At 42.8% G+C, this 15,401-nt stretch overlaps 1 protein-coding gene across 1 annotated transcript in view; it reads left to right on the top strand.

The window, feature by feature from the left end:
• doc2a (double C2-like domains, alpha) overlaps window positions 1–13,657 on the top strand; it is a gene marked incomplete at both ends in the record, with an annotated part of 125,533 nt that extends 111,876 nt beyond the window's left edge. The window contains 3 exons of the mRNA XM_080522543.1: window positions 9,550–9,631; window positions 12,480–12,576; window positions 13,521–13,657. Coding sequence (XP_080378669.1) covers window positions 9,550–9,631; window positions 12,480–12,576; window positions 13,521–13,657 — 316 coding nt within the window. The remainder of the gene's footprint in view (window positions 1–9,549; window positions 9,632–12,479; window positions 12,577–13,520) is intronic.
• Window positions 13,658–15,401: the final 1,744 nt, after the last annotated feature.

Raw genomic sequence — 15,401 nt, 5'->3', positions numbered from 1 at the left:
AAGGGTTTCAAGAAGATCACGGGCCACAAGCAGCCACATACTGTGGTGGAGGGGACCCGAGAGCAGGCGGATGACCTGAACTGCTTCTTTAACAGGTTTGACCAACCATCCCCCTGTCACCCCCCACAGCCCCCGACCCTCTCCTCCCCTCTCCAATGTACCGCACCCCTGGCAACAGTAGCCCCCACTCCCCCTGACCCCCTCACACCCCAGCAGCAATTGCCTCCCCTTACCAACACCAGGAGCCAGGGAGCATGCTTCACACCTGGAGACACCGGTACTCACAGCTTTATAACATCTGAGCAGGTGAGAAGGCAGCTCTCCAGGGTGAATGTGAACAAGTCCAGAGGTCCAGACAACATCAACCCCAGGGTTCTGAAGGTGTGTGCTGGAGAGCTGGCGGACACATTCCAACATCTCTTCAGTCTATCTCTAAGACTGAGGAGGGTGCCACAGCTCTGGAAGACCTCTTGCATCGTCCCAGTGCCAAAGAAGGGACGGCCCAGCACCCCAAACGACTACAGACCTGTCGCCCTGACACCACAGGTCATGAAGATCCTGGAGAGGCTAGTGCTGCAACACCTTAAGCCCCAGGTGAAGGACTTCCTGGACCCCCGGCAGTTTGCATACCAGGAGAGCATGGGGGTGGAGGATGCCATCATTTACATGCTGCACAGGGCCTACACACACCTGGAGAGGCCACAGAGCATGGTGAGGACCATGTTCTTCGACTTCTCCAGTGCATTTAACACTATCAAGCCATCACTGCTGGCTGACAAACTAGCAGTGATGTGTGTGGAGGACTCCCTGACGGCTTGGATCCACAACTACCTCACAGACAGGCGTCAGTATGTGAGACTGCAGGGCTGTCAGTCTGAGGTGGTGGTGTGCAACACCGGTGCCCCCCAGGGAACTGTTCTGTCACCCTTTCTCTTCACCCTCTATACCTCCGACTTCCAGTTTAGCTCCGACCAGTGCCACCTGCAGAAGTTTTCGGATGACTCCTCTATCGTCGGTTACATCACAGACGACAGGGATGAGGAGTACAGGGCCCTGGTGGAGAGCTTTGTGCAGTGGTGCGACACCAACTACCTTTTGCTTAACACCAGCAAAACAAAGGAGTTGGTGGTGGACTTTAGGAGGAAGAGAAGGACCCCAGCCCCCATCACCATCAAGGGGGTGGAAGTCGAGAGGGTGGACTCCTACAGGTACCTGGGAGTACAAATTAATAACAAACTGGACTGGACTGACAACACCGAGGCTCTTCTCAGGAAAGGGCAGAGCAGACTGTTTTTCCTGAGAAGGCTGAGGTCTTTCGGTGTCTGCAACAAGCTGCTGCAAATGTTTTACCAGTCGGTGGTTGCCAGCGTTCTGTTCTTCGCCGTGGCCTGCTGGGGTGGAAACATCTGTGCCAGGGATGCTGCGAAGCTAAACAAACTGGTGAAGAAGGCCAGCTCTGTGGTGGGGACCGGGCTGGACAGCCTAGAGGTGGTGGCAGAACAGAGGATGGGGAAAAAACTGGCGGCCATGCTGGCCAATCCCTCCCACCCGATGTACTGCGAGCTGGTGGGGATGAGGAGCAAGTTCAGCCACAGATTTGTTCTCCCCCGTCAAAGTACAAAAAGATTTGGACAGTCCTTTGTTCCAGCTGCACTCCGACTCTACAACCAGGCCCTGCAGGGTGGGGGAGACCTGGAGCTGGAACTTTTGGAACTTTTTACTTATTGAGCCTGCACTGTTTTATGTATTTTATTGAATGTTTTCTGTTTTCTGTATTGAATGTTTTCTGCCCTAACTGAGCTGTTTGACAACAAAATTTCCCCATTGGGGACAATAAAGGTTTTCAATCAATCAATCAATCAATCAAAACCTACTGGACAGTTTTGGACTTACACAGCACATACACCAAGCTACACATCAACATGGCAACACCCTGGACTTGGTAATAACAACAGGGCTGAACATTGATAACGTATCAGTACATGTAATGCCTGCTATCTCTGACCATTACTGTGTGTTTTTTGATACTAAGCTAATCTTAACAAAGACTAGAATACAAACGGTAGTTCAAAAAAGACTCTTAGTCCGTGTTCACACTTTTTTTAGAAAAAAGCGCAGCCTTCACCGCCTTTTTACATACAACCCTATGGGAAAAGGAAAAAAACGGCGGCCGCCTTTTAAAAAGCGTGAGAAAAGCATAGCTGCAGCCACCTTTTTCAGTTGAATTTATTTAACTTTTCAGAAAGGCGCTGTGTGATGTCAAGCGCCTTTCTGACAGCTGACCAATCAGGACGAGGAGAGTAGGTATGCGTGTACCTTCCCTAGTAACCTACTTCCTAGCTACCGGTGCTCCGAGACGTCAGACCCACCAAGATGGACAAAAACAATGTAGCACTACCAGTTGAACAACTGGTGATTGCTACTGGTATTTCATAACGTGGTTCCAGTATTAGCAGCATTCGGCAGAAATCTTCATTTTCCACAACACTGTTGCAAATATACCCAGTTCAACACAACACACCTTGCAAATATACCCAGCGATAGACTTGGTAATAGTCGTAGCCTCGGGGAGTTAAAGGGAAGCCTTGATCGTCATGATTACAAAGATGCCACTTGAAATGCATGAAATCCAAGTTTATTGGTGTCCTAGTTTTAGTATTAGCCTAGTATTTGACCGACTGTCAGTCACGAATGGTCCCAATATTGTAGCTTCAAGTTGGTTGTTATTGTGCTTGCTGCAGCAAGCCCACGATATGTTATTGCTGATATATTTATTTGAATCCTGTTCTTTTACCAACTGCTAAGACAACAATATAGTAAGCTAGTTACTTTAGCTAGCTAAAGATATTGGGCTCCCAAATCAGTTTACAACTTGTAATTATATTACGATGTTTCTGTCAGCAAAGGTATGTAAGCAATGCAGGGTGCATTCGTAAATTCGCTCTGAGAGCGCCGGAGCGCACACTGGGTTCAACGTCCCGTAATTTGATTGGACAAGAGGCATTCCATGAGTGCTGATCAGATTTCCAGGGCGAATTTACGAATGCAGCCGTAATATAGCTAGCGAACAGAAGACGGAAAGAAACGTCAGATCAGATATATAAACGGGTTATTTTGATAAACTGGACACATTTTGGGAATATATATGGTTACTTTCTCGCCTATTATTTCAGGGGGGAAAACATATTAAAACTTCATAAAATGACATGTTAACACTTGTAGAGGCAAAAGTATAGATTTTAGCCAATGGAGGTTTAAAATGGAGGATTTAAATTGCCCGCTGCTAGCCGGTGCGAAGTGCATTCTGGGGAAAAGGCGGTGAAGGCTGCGCTTTTTTCTAAAAAAAGAAGTCAAGTGTGAACACGGCCTTTGACACCAATGCTGAAACACAGTTTTCTAACATTATGAGATCAATGCCATGCAGCGACGAATACTGTTTACATGAGATGGCCCTAAATTTACACAGTACACTATCAACTACGTTAGATATTACTGCGCCCCTAAAGGTTAGGAAGCGGGCAACTGATAGAATCTCCCCTTGGTTGAGCAATACCAGTGTTAATGACAGCAAGAGGAAATGTCGGGCAGCTGAAAGAAAATGGAGGAAGACTAGGCTCACAGTCCACTGTGATATTTACAAAGACACGATGACAAAACAATACGCCTTGCTAGAAAGGATTACTTCTCCATGATTATTACAGAAAACGCTAGTAACTCTAGAGTGTTATTCTCTACTATTGACAAGCTCATCAACACTACCCCCCCCCCCCCCCTCCGCCTCCGTCAGCAACAAAATGTGAAGAGCTTGCACTGTTTTTTAATAATAAAATAACATCTATTAGAGCCAGCATCACCCCTGACGCAAATATAGTCGACCTCAGGAAAACAAAAGCAGCAACTATGAGTGAATTCACCTGTATTACACTACTGGACCTCTGTAACACTGTCTCTAAATCTAATTCCTCCACCTCCTGCCTTGACCCTATACCAACAGCATTCTTCAAGCGGGTGTTTGATAGTGTCTCAAATCATGTGCTGAAGATCATAAATACGTCACTTCAAACAGGCATCTTCCCAGATGCCTACAAAACAGCTGTTGTAAGACCGCTATTAAAGAAACCCAACCTCGACGCCGATGCACTGAAAAACTACAGACCGATATCGAACCTCACATTCATTAGTAAGATACTTGAGAAGGAAGTTTCACTACAAATAAACTCCTTTCTCAAAGAAAATAATGTCATGGAGGAATTTCAATCAGGTTTTAGAACATATCACAGCACTGAAACTGCTCTTACTAAAATAGTGAGTGATCTCAGACTAAACTCTGATGCTAATAAGGTCATCTCATCCAAGTCACATAAACTCTGCTGCAGTTGAAATAAAAAGGTCTTAAGATGGAAGTAGAAACATAAGAAGTAATAACATAAAATAACATAGAAGTTATTTCTATGTTGCGATAACTTCTCAACAGGATTTTACAGGGTTCGTTCAAACTATCGTAATTCTTGAACTAGTGCAATCGAAAAATATCCAACAGTTTCTGAAAGCAGAGAAGTTGCACTCCCTAGCCATTTGGGGTTATTACGGTAGTTCACAAAAAAAACTAATGCATTGACCTCAAAGTGTCATGCAGTGATTTGAAGAGAAGCAGTATTTTAGCGGTGTTTTATACTTAAGTGAGTTTTTGTACATATATGTTTGCAGGGCTCTCAAGTTTCAACCCGTTCACACACTCACACGCCGCGTGTGTCTCACGCCCAATGCGTGAGACTTGAGAGCCCTGTGTTTGTGATTGTGAAATGTCACGAAGACCATCTCGGCTAGGGTAACCAATCCACCTAAAACGAGGGCGCACATTTGTGCGCCCTGGCCAAGAAATCTCCGGTTGTATTGCAGACAATGCATTATGCTGAGGACTCCCGACTTCCGGTTTTCCGGACTTCGGGCTTCCGGAGTATTTTAAATGAACATTCGTAATGTCTGTCTCTGATGTTCATGGTCAATTAAATCAGCCTATTTTGTGCAACTAATAATGTTCCCGCTAATGGGTTAACCAAGCAGCCTTGCACCTAACGTGCAAGCACCTATCTTCGAACTATTCATAGCAATATGCGCGGGGCAAGGCGGAGGTACGGGTAAACACGGCTCATGTTCTGTCATCAAAGGTAAGAGTTGGTTTTCTTTAACTCAGCTGATGCATTGTTGTGTTTCTGACATGGTCTGGTTGTGTTTCTGACATGGTCTGGTTGTGTTACAGACATGGTCTGGTTGTGTTTCTGACATGGTCTGGTTGTGTTACAGACATGGTCTGGTTGTGTTACAGACATGGTCTGGTTGTGTTTCTGACATGGTCTGGTTGTGTTACAGACATGGTCTGGTTGTGTTACAGTCATGGTCTGGTTGTGTTACAGACATGGTCTGGTTGTGTTTCTGACATGGTCTGGTTGTGTTTCTGACATGGTCTGGTTGTGTTTCTGACATGGTCTGGTTGTGTTACAGTCATGGTCTGGTTGTGTTACAGACATGGTCTGGTTGTGTTTCTGACATGGTCTGGTTGTGTTACAGTCATGGTCTGGTTGTGTTTCTGACATGGTCTGGTTGTGTTACAGACATGGTCTGGTTGTGTTTCTGACATGGTCTGGTTGTGTTACAGACATGGTCTGGTTGTGTTACAGACATGGTCTGGTTGTGTTTCTGACATGGTCTGGTTGTGTTACAGTCATGGTCTGGTTGTGTTACAGTCATGGTCTGGTTGTGTTACAGTCATGGTCTGGTTGTGTTACAGACATGGTCTGGTTGTGTTTCTGACATGGTCTGGTTGTGTTACAGTCATGGTCTGGTTGTGTTTCTGACATGGTCTGGTTGTGTTACAGACATGGTCTGGTTGTGTTACAGTCATGGTCTGGTTGTGTTTCTGACATGGTCTGGTTGTGTTTCTGACATGGTCTGGTTGTGTTTCTGACATGGTCTGGTTGTGTTTCTGACATGGTCTGGTTGTGTTTCTGACATGGTCTGGTTGTGATACAGACATGGTCTGGTTGTGTTTCTGACATGGTCTGGTTGTGTTTCTGACATGGTCTGGTTGTGTTTCTGACATGGTCTGGTTGTGATACAGACATGGTCTGGTTGTGTTTCTGACATGGTCTGGTTGTGTTTCTGACATGGTCTGGTTGTGATACAGACATGGTCTGGTTGTGTTTCTGACATGGTCTGGTTGTGTTTCTGACATGGTCTGGTTGTGTTTCTGACATGGTCTGGTTGTGATACAGACATGGTCTGGTTGTGTTTCTGACATGGTCTGGTTGTGTTTCTGACATGGTCTGGTTGTGTTTCTGACATGGTCTGGTTGTGTTTCTGACATGGTCTGGTTGTGATACATCATTGAATGTGTTGACCTGCTGTGATGTGTTGACCACCATCACTCTCCATCATCATCCATCATGTGTCTATGAAATAGATAGTTACTGTACTACTGACTGCAGCATTCATCTCTGCTCATTGATGTAGCCATGTCACACAGACACATAGTACACATATTCATCTGCTACCTTTATTAACCTGAGTGTAGCTGTGAGGCCTGTACTAGCCTTGTTGACTAGACTTCCTCCTTGTCTGACACTGGGTATTGGACCGTACTGACGTCCATAGACCGGTCACTCTTCCACCTCAGTGTCTGTAGTTGACAGGGTAACTTCTCCATGGCCCACACGGTCATTTTAAGGGTGAAAGTTGAAATTATACAGTGGTTGTAATGCCAGTGCGTGTTTTATGCGCGTGCACGCGGAAAAAAATCGTGCACGCGAAAGAGGACCCCCCCGCCACACTGCTGTGCCCCACCCAAAATTTTTGACACCAGCCGCCACTGTTATAAGTATTTAGAGATCGTTAAACTGTTGTTTATTATAGTGGGTACTTTACAACTTAAAGTTTCATGTTATGAAAAAAACGAGTTGGCGAGTGGTTTGCCCTAGGCTGCGTTCGTAAATTCGCTCTGGAAATCTGATCAGCAGTCATGGAATGCCTCTTGTCCAATCAAATTACATGGTCCCTTTATGACGTTGAGCCCAGTGTGCCCTCCGGCGCTCTCAGAGCGAATTAACGAACGCTGCCCGAGACTGTCTCGCGTCCCCCTTTACCTCGCTTCTACCCTGCTGCTACGCTGCTTCTATAACATCAGGATCAGACACAGGGCGAGACTTTCAAAATAAACATTTATTAAATGGAAAATGTATTATTGTCGCCAGACCCACTGCGTGGGAATACGACGCGTGCGGATGAGAGACAACATATAAAACAAAACTTGCACACTTATTGCTCGTGTGACATTGGTTAAGTTGCGCCCAAAACCCCGATATTTTGCCACGTGAAATGATAAGACAAGAGGCCACGATACGATAATCGCCGTAGGAGGCGATTTGACTGTAGGCATGTGAAGTTAGAATTTCTTCAAACTTGCAGTGGTAGCAACGGTGTGTGTGTTTTAGTAAATATAGCGTGTGTGTGTGTGTGTGTGTGTGTGTGTGGCCCTCCTGTGAGAGGTGTGTGTGTGTGTGCCATATCTCAGTATGTAGGCTATGCAGTGTAAGTAAGTGTGTGAGTTTATTCTGTTATTTATGCTATTATATCTAGTAATGTGTTGAGAAGCAATGGAAATGAATCAAGAAATTGATAGAGTAGGCTAACTTACATTATCATTGTTCTATATGCAACAGAACAGATCACCCAGCATTGCTAATGAAAAGAATCAACGAATGTGAGTCTAATACCAATACTTGCTCAATAGGTCTTAAAATCTATTAAAAGTGGTCTTATAAAGGTCTTAAATGTAACTTGTTGAAACCTGCAGGAACCCGCATAATTATTTTGAGAACAGGTTGCTTACATTAATTATGAGGGTGTTAAGGTCAGGGCCATCGCTACTTACACATGCATCATTGTTAGACCACTGTTAATGCTAGAGCTAACCATCTACGGGCAAAAAAAAAAGTGTCACGTTTTTGGACCATCGCCAGTTTGCACCCCTGACTTTAAATGTTTTATCAACTAGCCCTTTTTAAAATTTATTTTTCTTGTATTTTCTTGTATTTTCTTTACCTTTTCGTTTCCCCCTGCTCTTATATTCACATACACAGACTGACTAGTTGAAAGAGGTGTGCAAAAGAAAGAAACTGTAATGTTGATACTGGCTGAGTAGTTGGATTTTTGGTGCAAGGTCTAGCAGAGACTGAGAACGTACACAGAGACTGGGAACGTACACAGAGACTGAGAACGTACACAGAGACTGAGAACGTATACAGAGACTGAGAACGTACACAGAGACTGAGACAGACCTTTTCCAAAAACTGATGTTTGTGGTGCTGGTGGAAAGCCAGTGGGAAGTACAGAAAGACTGTGTAAGGTAGGGAGATGAAAGGGATATGGAAAGTTAGATCTTTACCTTTTCTTTTTACTGTTTTCCCCTGCTTTTATATTCATTCTATGCATGTATAAGTTATGTTTTTTATTCACTTTATGTTCTTATTCCTGTTGTAAAGCTCTTTGAGCTGCATTTCTTGTATGAAAGGTGCTATATAAATAAAGCTTTACTTACTTACTTACTTACTCAAGCCAACAGGCAATTACCAACCAGAACTTTTGATGAACACCAAAAATAGGTTTCTCTTAGCATGACGTAGATGGCCTTTTAAAGTTTATAGCATGATGCTAACGTGTGGAGCAGTGAATAAAGAAGGAGCGCTTGTTTAAAATTAAATCTGTTTAAATTGTCTGAAATTACATGTACGCATTTACAACTTTGGAAAGATTTGGTATGGTTGTTAAGTTAATTTCAAAGCTACAGGAATCCAAAAGATCTCCATTCTCCGGGTGTTTGTATCTCTGACGTCCTACTGCATTATTGGTTGATTTGTTGAATCAATCAGGTATGCTACTGGAACAAAAGCCTCGACCTGCATTGTCCCTCACAGGGTAAGACTGGCACCCCTGGCTTGCGTGCCTATCCTAGGGGTCCAGTGAGGGGTCTACTGACTGAAATGGAATAGAGCCCCAAGATGCCATCGTTCACTTTAATTGGACAGTGGGTGGCGAGGGAGAAGGTGTAATAAAGAATGCAATAGATCACCTCTTTCTTCTCCTCATGTTCCTCTCTATTTTTTCCTCATGTCATCTATTGAAATAACTGTTCCAAAGCAATTATTCCTCCTTAGGCAAAATGGCACAGGAACAGACAAGAGCCCCCCCCCCCCCACACACACACACACTGTCACTCTCTCCCTCAGTCTCTCACAACGATCAAAGCCATGTCTCTCGCTGCGTGTTTGTGTATAATGTGCATGTGTGTCGGTGGGAGTGTGAATATATGTGAGGGAACAGCTTAGGAAATTAATCAAAATGCCATCTGAGTCAGTGGGATGTCACCTCCAAGGCAAGAGACCACAAACCTGTGCGCATCTATTCAAGGGATTGAGTGCATGTGTGTACAGTATGGTACTGCCAATTGCCCCACAGCCCCCACCCTCTTTCACTCCTTCTCTCTCTCACACACAGATATCTGAAGCCTGACATACAGAAGAAATCCAAACACAAAACAGCGGTGATTAAAAAGACCCTTAACCCCGAATTCAATGAGGTAGGACCCCTGTTGGCCCGCCAAGCTGTCTGAGTGTGTGTCTCAATGCTCTCTCTCAGGGTCCATGATAATGAGATGTCCAGTCCAATATCTCAACCCCCCCCCACACACACACACACAAACACACACACAATCTATGTCAGTGCTGTGTATTCCCTTTGCCATTGTCTTCAAGATCTATGGCTCTGTTTCCAGTTTAATTTCTTAATCTTTGCTTTAATGGCACAACCAGACGTATGATCGGTGTTATACAAATATTAACTTAAAATAAAATATGTGACATGGTCTGGTGAAACAGTCTGCATGTCATGCAAATGATCAAAAAGCTTATTTTCTTTTCTTTTTTTTTAAACTGTGTTTTTCTTTTCTTTTCTTTTTCATATTACGAAAGTTGAAGTGTTGAAGAGCCCACTCAAGCCCACATATAGCAAATGAAGGGCAGAGCGATTGTGAAAATATCTCATAACAGGACTTATTGTTTGCAAACAGACACATAAACATATTAACAGACATCCATCAGTAGGTCCTTGTATCTCACTTCCTCACCGTCTCTGTATTTCTTTCTCTCTGTCTTTCTCTCCCTCTTGAGCGTGGGTGTTCAGAACCAATCATGCCTTTTATTTCTACTGCATTCACTCAGAGTAATCTAAACCTGTGTGATGTGTCTCTAGGGATTATTGCGAGCGTTGTCCAGTCTGAAACCTACGAACACCTCTTTCAGCCTCATTTACCTCTAAGTATAGTCAACGTGTAAACACGGCCCTCCGTGGGCTCTATCTGATGGCTTTAGTCCCCACTTGTCTCTGATTGTCAATGACATATTGGTCTCACCTATCTGTCATACTATGGTAGCATCTGTGTTTTCAGTAACCCTCGACACAGCTCTAGCTGTACTTGAGATCTGATGAGTCCCCACTAAGCCACAGTGATGTTCATTCAGTGCTTCAGTGCAGCCTTGGTGCCAGGCCAGATTGTTGGTGTTCCTCTAGCCAAACAACACTGCTCAGCATTGGCAGTAGGATGATGGAGGTCAGGGACGCAAATAACATCACAGCAGTCGTTTAAGTTTGTGCAGGCCTGGCTTTATGGATATCCAAAAAAGTTATCCCCACTTTAAATTGACCATTGTTTTTTTAGTTTTTTTAAACAAAGGGGTTTCTACATTTTTTGTCAATGATAAGGAATGCATCACCCTCCATATATGAACAACGGACAAATAAGCTTGTTCACGTAATGTGCAAGCCAGCTTTTTGCACAAACCCTTCATTTACATCAATGTATGTTTTATGCAAACAAGTGGATAGGGAGTGAATAGAAAATGTGTGTTCCAGGTTATTCTTTTCTGTGGTGGGCCACTGTCACCTGAGCTCCAGCATTAAGACTACCTACAACCTTAACCTTAGCTCCAACCCTAACTCTAGCCCCAGCATTAAGACTACCTGCAACCTTAACCTTAGGACTTACTCTTGGTCCTCCACTCTGAAATGTTACCTAAAGTCCATCTATTATTAATGTGTGTGTGTGTGTGTGTATATATATTTTATTTTTTTACAGCTCTGGAAAAAAACAAGAGACCACTGCAAAATGATCAGTTTCTCTGGTTTTACTATTTATAGGTATGTGTTTGAGTAAAATGAACATTTCTGTTTCATTCTATAAACTACTGACAACATCCACACCTTGATTGACCTGGCTGAGTGGCATGGAGCGTTGTCCTACTGGAAAAAAAACTATCCTCAGATTTGGGGAACATTGTCAGAGCAGAAGGAAGAGTTTTCTTCCAGGACAACCTTGTACGTGACTTGATTCATGTGTCCTTCACAAAGACAGATCTGCCAGATTCCAGCCTTATTGAAGCACCCCCAGACACTATCATCGATCCTCCACTAATTTTCATGTATGGCAGCCATTCCATTCCAGTGTCTGTTGAATTCCAACACAGGCACACCTCCTTCGTACCTGAGTGAGGTGCTGATTAGGTGATCACCTGAACCCAATCTTATTTAACAAGGAAAAGTCTAAAAACTACTGCTGTGGTCACTTGCAGTAGGACCAGCTGTGAAATGTAGGGTTAGGGTTATCGGACAGATAATTGTCTTTGTGAAGGACACATGAATCAAGCCATGTACAAGGTTGTCCTGGAAGAAAAATTGTTTCCTTCTGCTCTGACAATTTTCCCCAACTCTGAGGATTGTTTTTTTTCCAGTAGGACAACGCTCCATGCCACACAGCCAGGTCAATCAAGGTGTGGATGGAGGACCACCAGATCAAGACCCTGTCATAGCCAGTCCAATCTCCAGACCTGAACCCTGTTGAAAACCTCTGGAATGTGATCAAGAGGAAGATATATGGTCAGAAGCCTTCAAACAAAGCCTAGCCGCTTGAATTTCTTTGCCAGGAGTGACCTAAAGTCACCCAACATCAATGTTAAAGACAGGTGGAGAGCATGCCAAGACGCATGACAGCTATGATTGAAAATCAGGGTTATTCCTCCAAATATTAATTTCGGAACTGTTCCTAAGTTAAAACATTAGTATTGTGCTGTTTAAAAAGTAATATGAACTTGTTTACTTTGCATTATTCGAGGTCTGAAAACACAGCATATTTTTTGTTATCATTTTCTGCAAATAATTGCTCTAAATTACAATATTTTTATTTGGAATTTGGTAGAAATGTTAATAGTTAAATAGTTAAAATGTTAAATAGTAAAATCAGAGAAACTGATCATTTTGTAGTGGTCTCTTAATTTGGAGAGCTGGATATTCCATATTTTTGGGAGATTTATACACCTATATGAATTATCCATTCAATGTATCCTTGTCATGCCGCATTCCCGGCTCCCACATAGGAGTTCTTCTACGAGATCTCCCTCTCAGAGCTGGCCAATAAGACGCTGGAGGTTACCGTCTGGGACTATGACTTGGGCCGCTCTAACGACTTCATAGGTGAGATTCTTTACTGATGAATGTCTCTATGTAACTTTGGCTCTGACACGTGATATTGCCTCTATGTCACAGACATATTTTTGTGCTGTTCATACAGAATATATTGTATCATGAGATAATTATAAAAACCTATGTGTATCACATCAATCAAGTCATTTATGATTATAGTTAGTTATAGTTGCAAATGAAGGCATGAGCTTATAGACTTGAATGAATGAATGTAAGAAGACAGATATTCACACACACCGCTGCAATACAAGAATTGGATCCTCCATACCCGTGTGCACAAGGCCCACTAAACATAGGCCCTGATTCAATCAAGTGCAGATAAAGGTTCCTGCTCTGTGGTTTCACTCAGAATGCATAGGTGAATTGATTGTGTTTAAACTGATTCAACCTACAGTGTCGCTCTTATGAGCTGTGACACCCTGCCTGTCTGTAAAGGAGCAGTCTGGGATCAGCCATTGATTCTTGAAGAATATAACTTCTTATAACTTATAAATGACTCATGAACTTTGTTACAACTATCTTACCCCATCAGAAACCAAAATATAAACTTGTTTTACTCCATTGTTGTTCCATTGTAAACAATGTAAAAAAAAGCTTCAAACATTGTTAAAACTATCATTTTAATCTGTTAATGAATCCAGCTCGGTCTATGAGAGTGGTAACATTTCTCCATCCCCATCCCTCAGCTGTTTACCAAAGAAAGTGGCCAAGTGACCACTTTGTTGTTGTTCCAGATTGCCCCTTTAAAATACAGTGAACATTCCAAGTGAATGAAACTGTTTTCAAGAACTTTGACAACACAAGATACAGTGTTACTAACACATTAAACCATGGAAGATACAAGTATACAGGCAGCACCTGTGATCAGAAGCAAAAGAACAGATTGATACTTCAAATGGTTCAATTTCAGATGATAACATCAGTGTCCTTGGCAGGTGGACTGTGTCTGAGCCGTCACTCACAAGGAGACACTCTCCGCCATTGGATGGACTGTCTTAAGAACAAGGGCCAACGGGTGGAGAGATGGCACATACTGACCAGTGAGCTCCCAAGATCCCTGTGCCACGACTAAGTCACACAGCACACCTATTGGCTCTTCAGTGGTGGTGGCTGGCAATTGACAAGAGAAACAGGGTATACAAATGTTACAATGTCTATAGGGCGGATTCATAAAACTAGCACAAGAGTGATTGAAAACCCATCTAAAAGCGCCATTAGATTGGATCACTGGATTTGCATGCTGGTCACAAAGTCAACGAGGCATGGGAGAAATGTTAAGCATTGAGCTTTCACTATCATAAAAAAATGTGGTCATTTTATGATTGTGGTGCAGTTTTCTATATAACCCCTATATGTTGGATGTTGGATGGATACGTTTGTCACTGCGTTTTTTCTTTCTCCCTTATGACCTTGTAAGACATTCACAGCTCAACATCATACCTCCGATTTCATCTGCACGCTTTTCTCTGCTCTTCAGTATGGGTTAATTTCCTTTAGAGATGTTCTTCTCTTTTGATCTAATGGGTTGACTATTTCTTTTCTCTTTCTTACATGACCATATAAATATTGTAACAAATGGATATCAATGATAAAATGCCTTGGCAGAAATACAATATCTGTTATAGGGTCGATCCTGTTTATTTTTTGACACTGAACATTGACTGCATCCCATATATGGCAATATATTGATGATAATATAAATAGAGCTGGTTCTTCCATTTTGTTGCATGATGCAATAATAATAATACCATTATGTTTCTTGTCGCCTACTCAACTTAATAATACCTTGCACCAAACTGTCGACATTCTATTATTGACATTTTTATTCAATACTTAATTCATCATTGAGGTGATTACCCTGTATTACTGTTTTTGTTGACTGTCACATTCCTCTAATAATGACCCCTTTTCTTAATGCACGACTGAATGTATGAATGTGGGTTTATACTATGGTGTTCAATGGCTGTATACAAGTATATTGTCGTGCTTTTCAAGGTTGTTGTTCTTACATTTATATCAGGTGTTTTATGTACAATAAATTTGGAATGCAATACTGTATAATAGACTTTTACAGACTATGTTTTTGTGAGACATTGTTGATCTGTGATCAACTGAACTGTTGAATATCTCTCTCCTGCCCCCTGGTGGTTACATGAGTGCATTACTCTTCTCTTTATGCCACTACAACACCGGAACAGACCTCCAGTTGCAGTGACATCAAACACATTTACTTAGTCAATAACAATAACTAATTGCTCGACAATATATAGATTTGAATAAAGGAGTAGAGAGTTAGACTTTAATGGATCCTATTGAATTTATTTTGTAAATACAACTGGTGCATGCACGTGTTAGATGTTCCACTACACACCATGAGGAGGGAGGCAGCTAACAGAGAATCCGACAATCCCAGATCACAGCCCTACTGGCACAGTTCTCGCTCCTGAAGTGTCAACACACATTATGACCGTCCCAATTATGTGCATTCATAACTGTCCATCATCATCCTGCCTGTAAGGTTACTGGTCTCCTGGCTGCTGGGCTCCCGAAGCTGGAGGTTCAAGGATCAATACCGTTCATGTTCAACAATCAATAAGAACCCTGAAGTGACAGACTGGGATAGGGTTGCCCTTTGGAGGAAGAGATGCGCACACACACACTCAAACATGTGTGTCAAATGTGTAGGTCATATACACTATCACAAGTCCATAAGTCACAAACTGCAGATTGTTAAGGAAACTGGAGACGGGTGACAACTTTACATTGGCTAGCAAAGAATTGGTAAGAGTAGATACATGTAAATGACTCTAGGGAGG

This window comes from Nansenia antarctica (genome assembly GCF_963989245.1).
Source record: "Nansenia antarctica genome assembly, chromosome: 2".
NCBI classification, from domain to species: Eukaryota; Metazoa; Chordata; class Actinopteri; order Argentiniformes; family Microstomatidae; genus Nansenia; species Nansenia antarctica.
The sequence above is the reverse complement of the archived record's forward strand: the minus strand, read 5'-3'. Positions and strand labels throughout refer to the sequence as shown.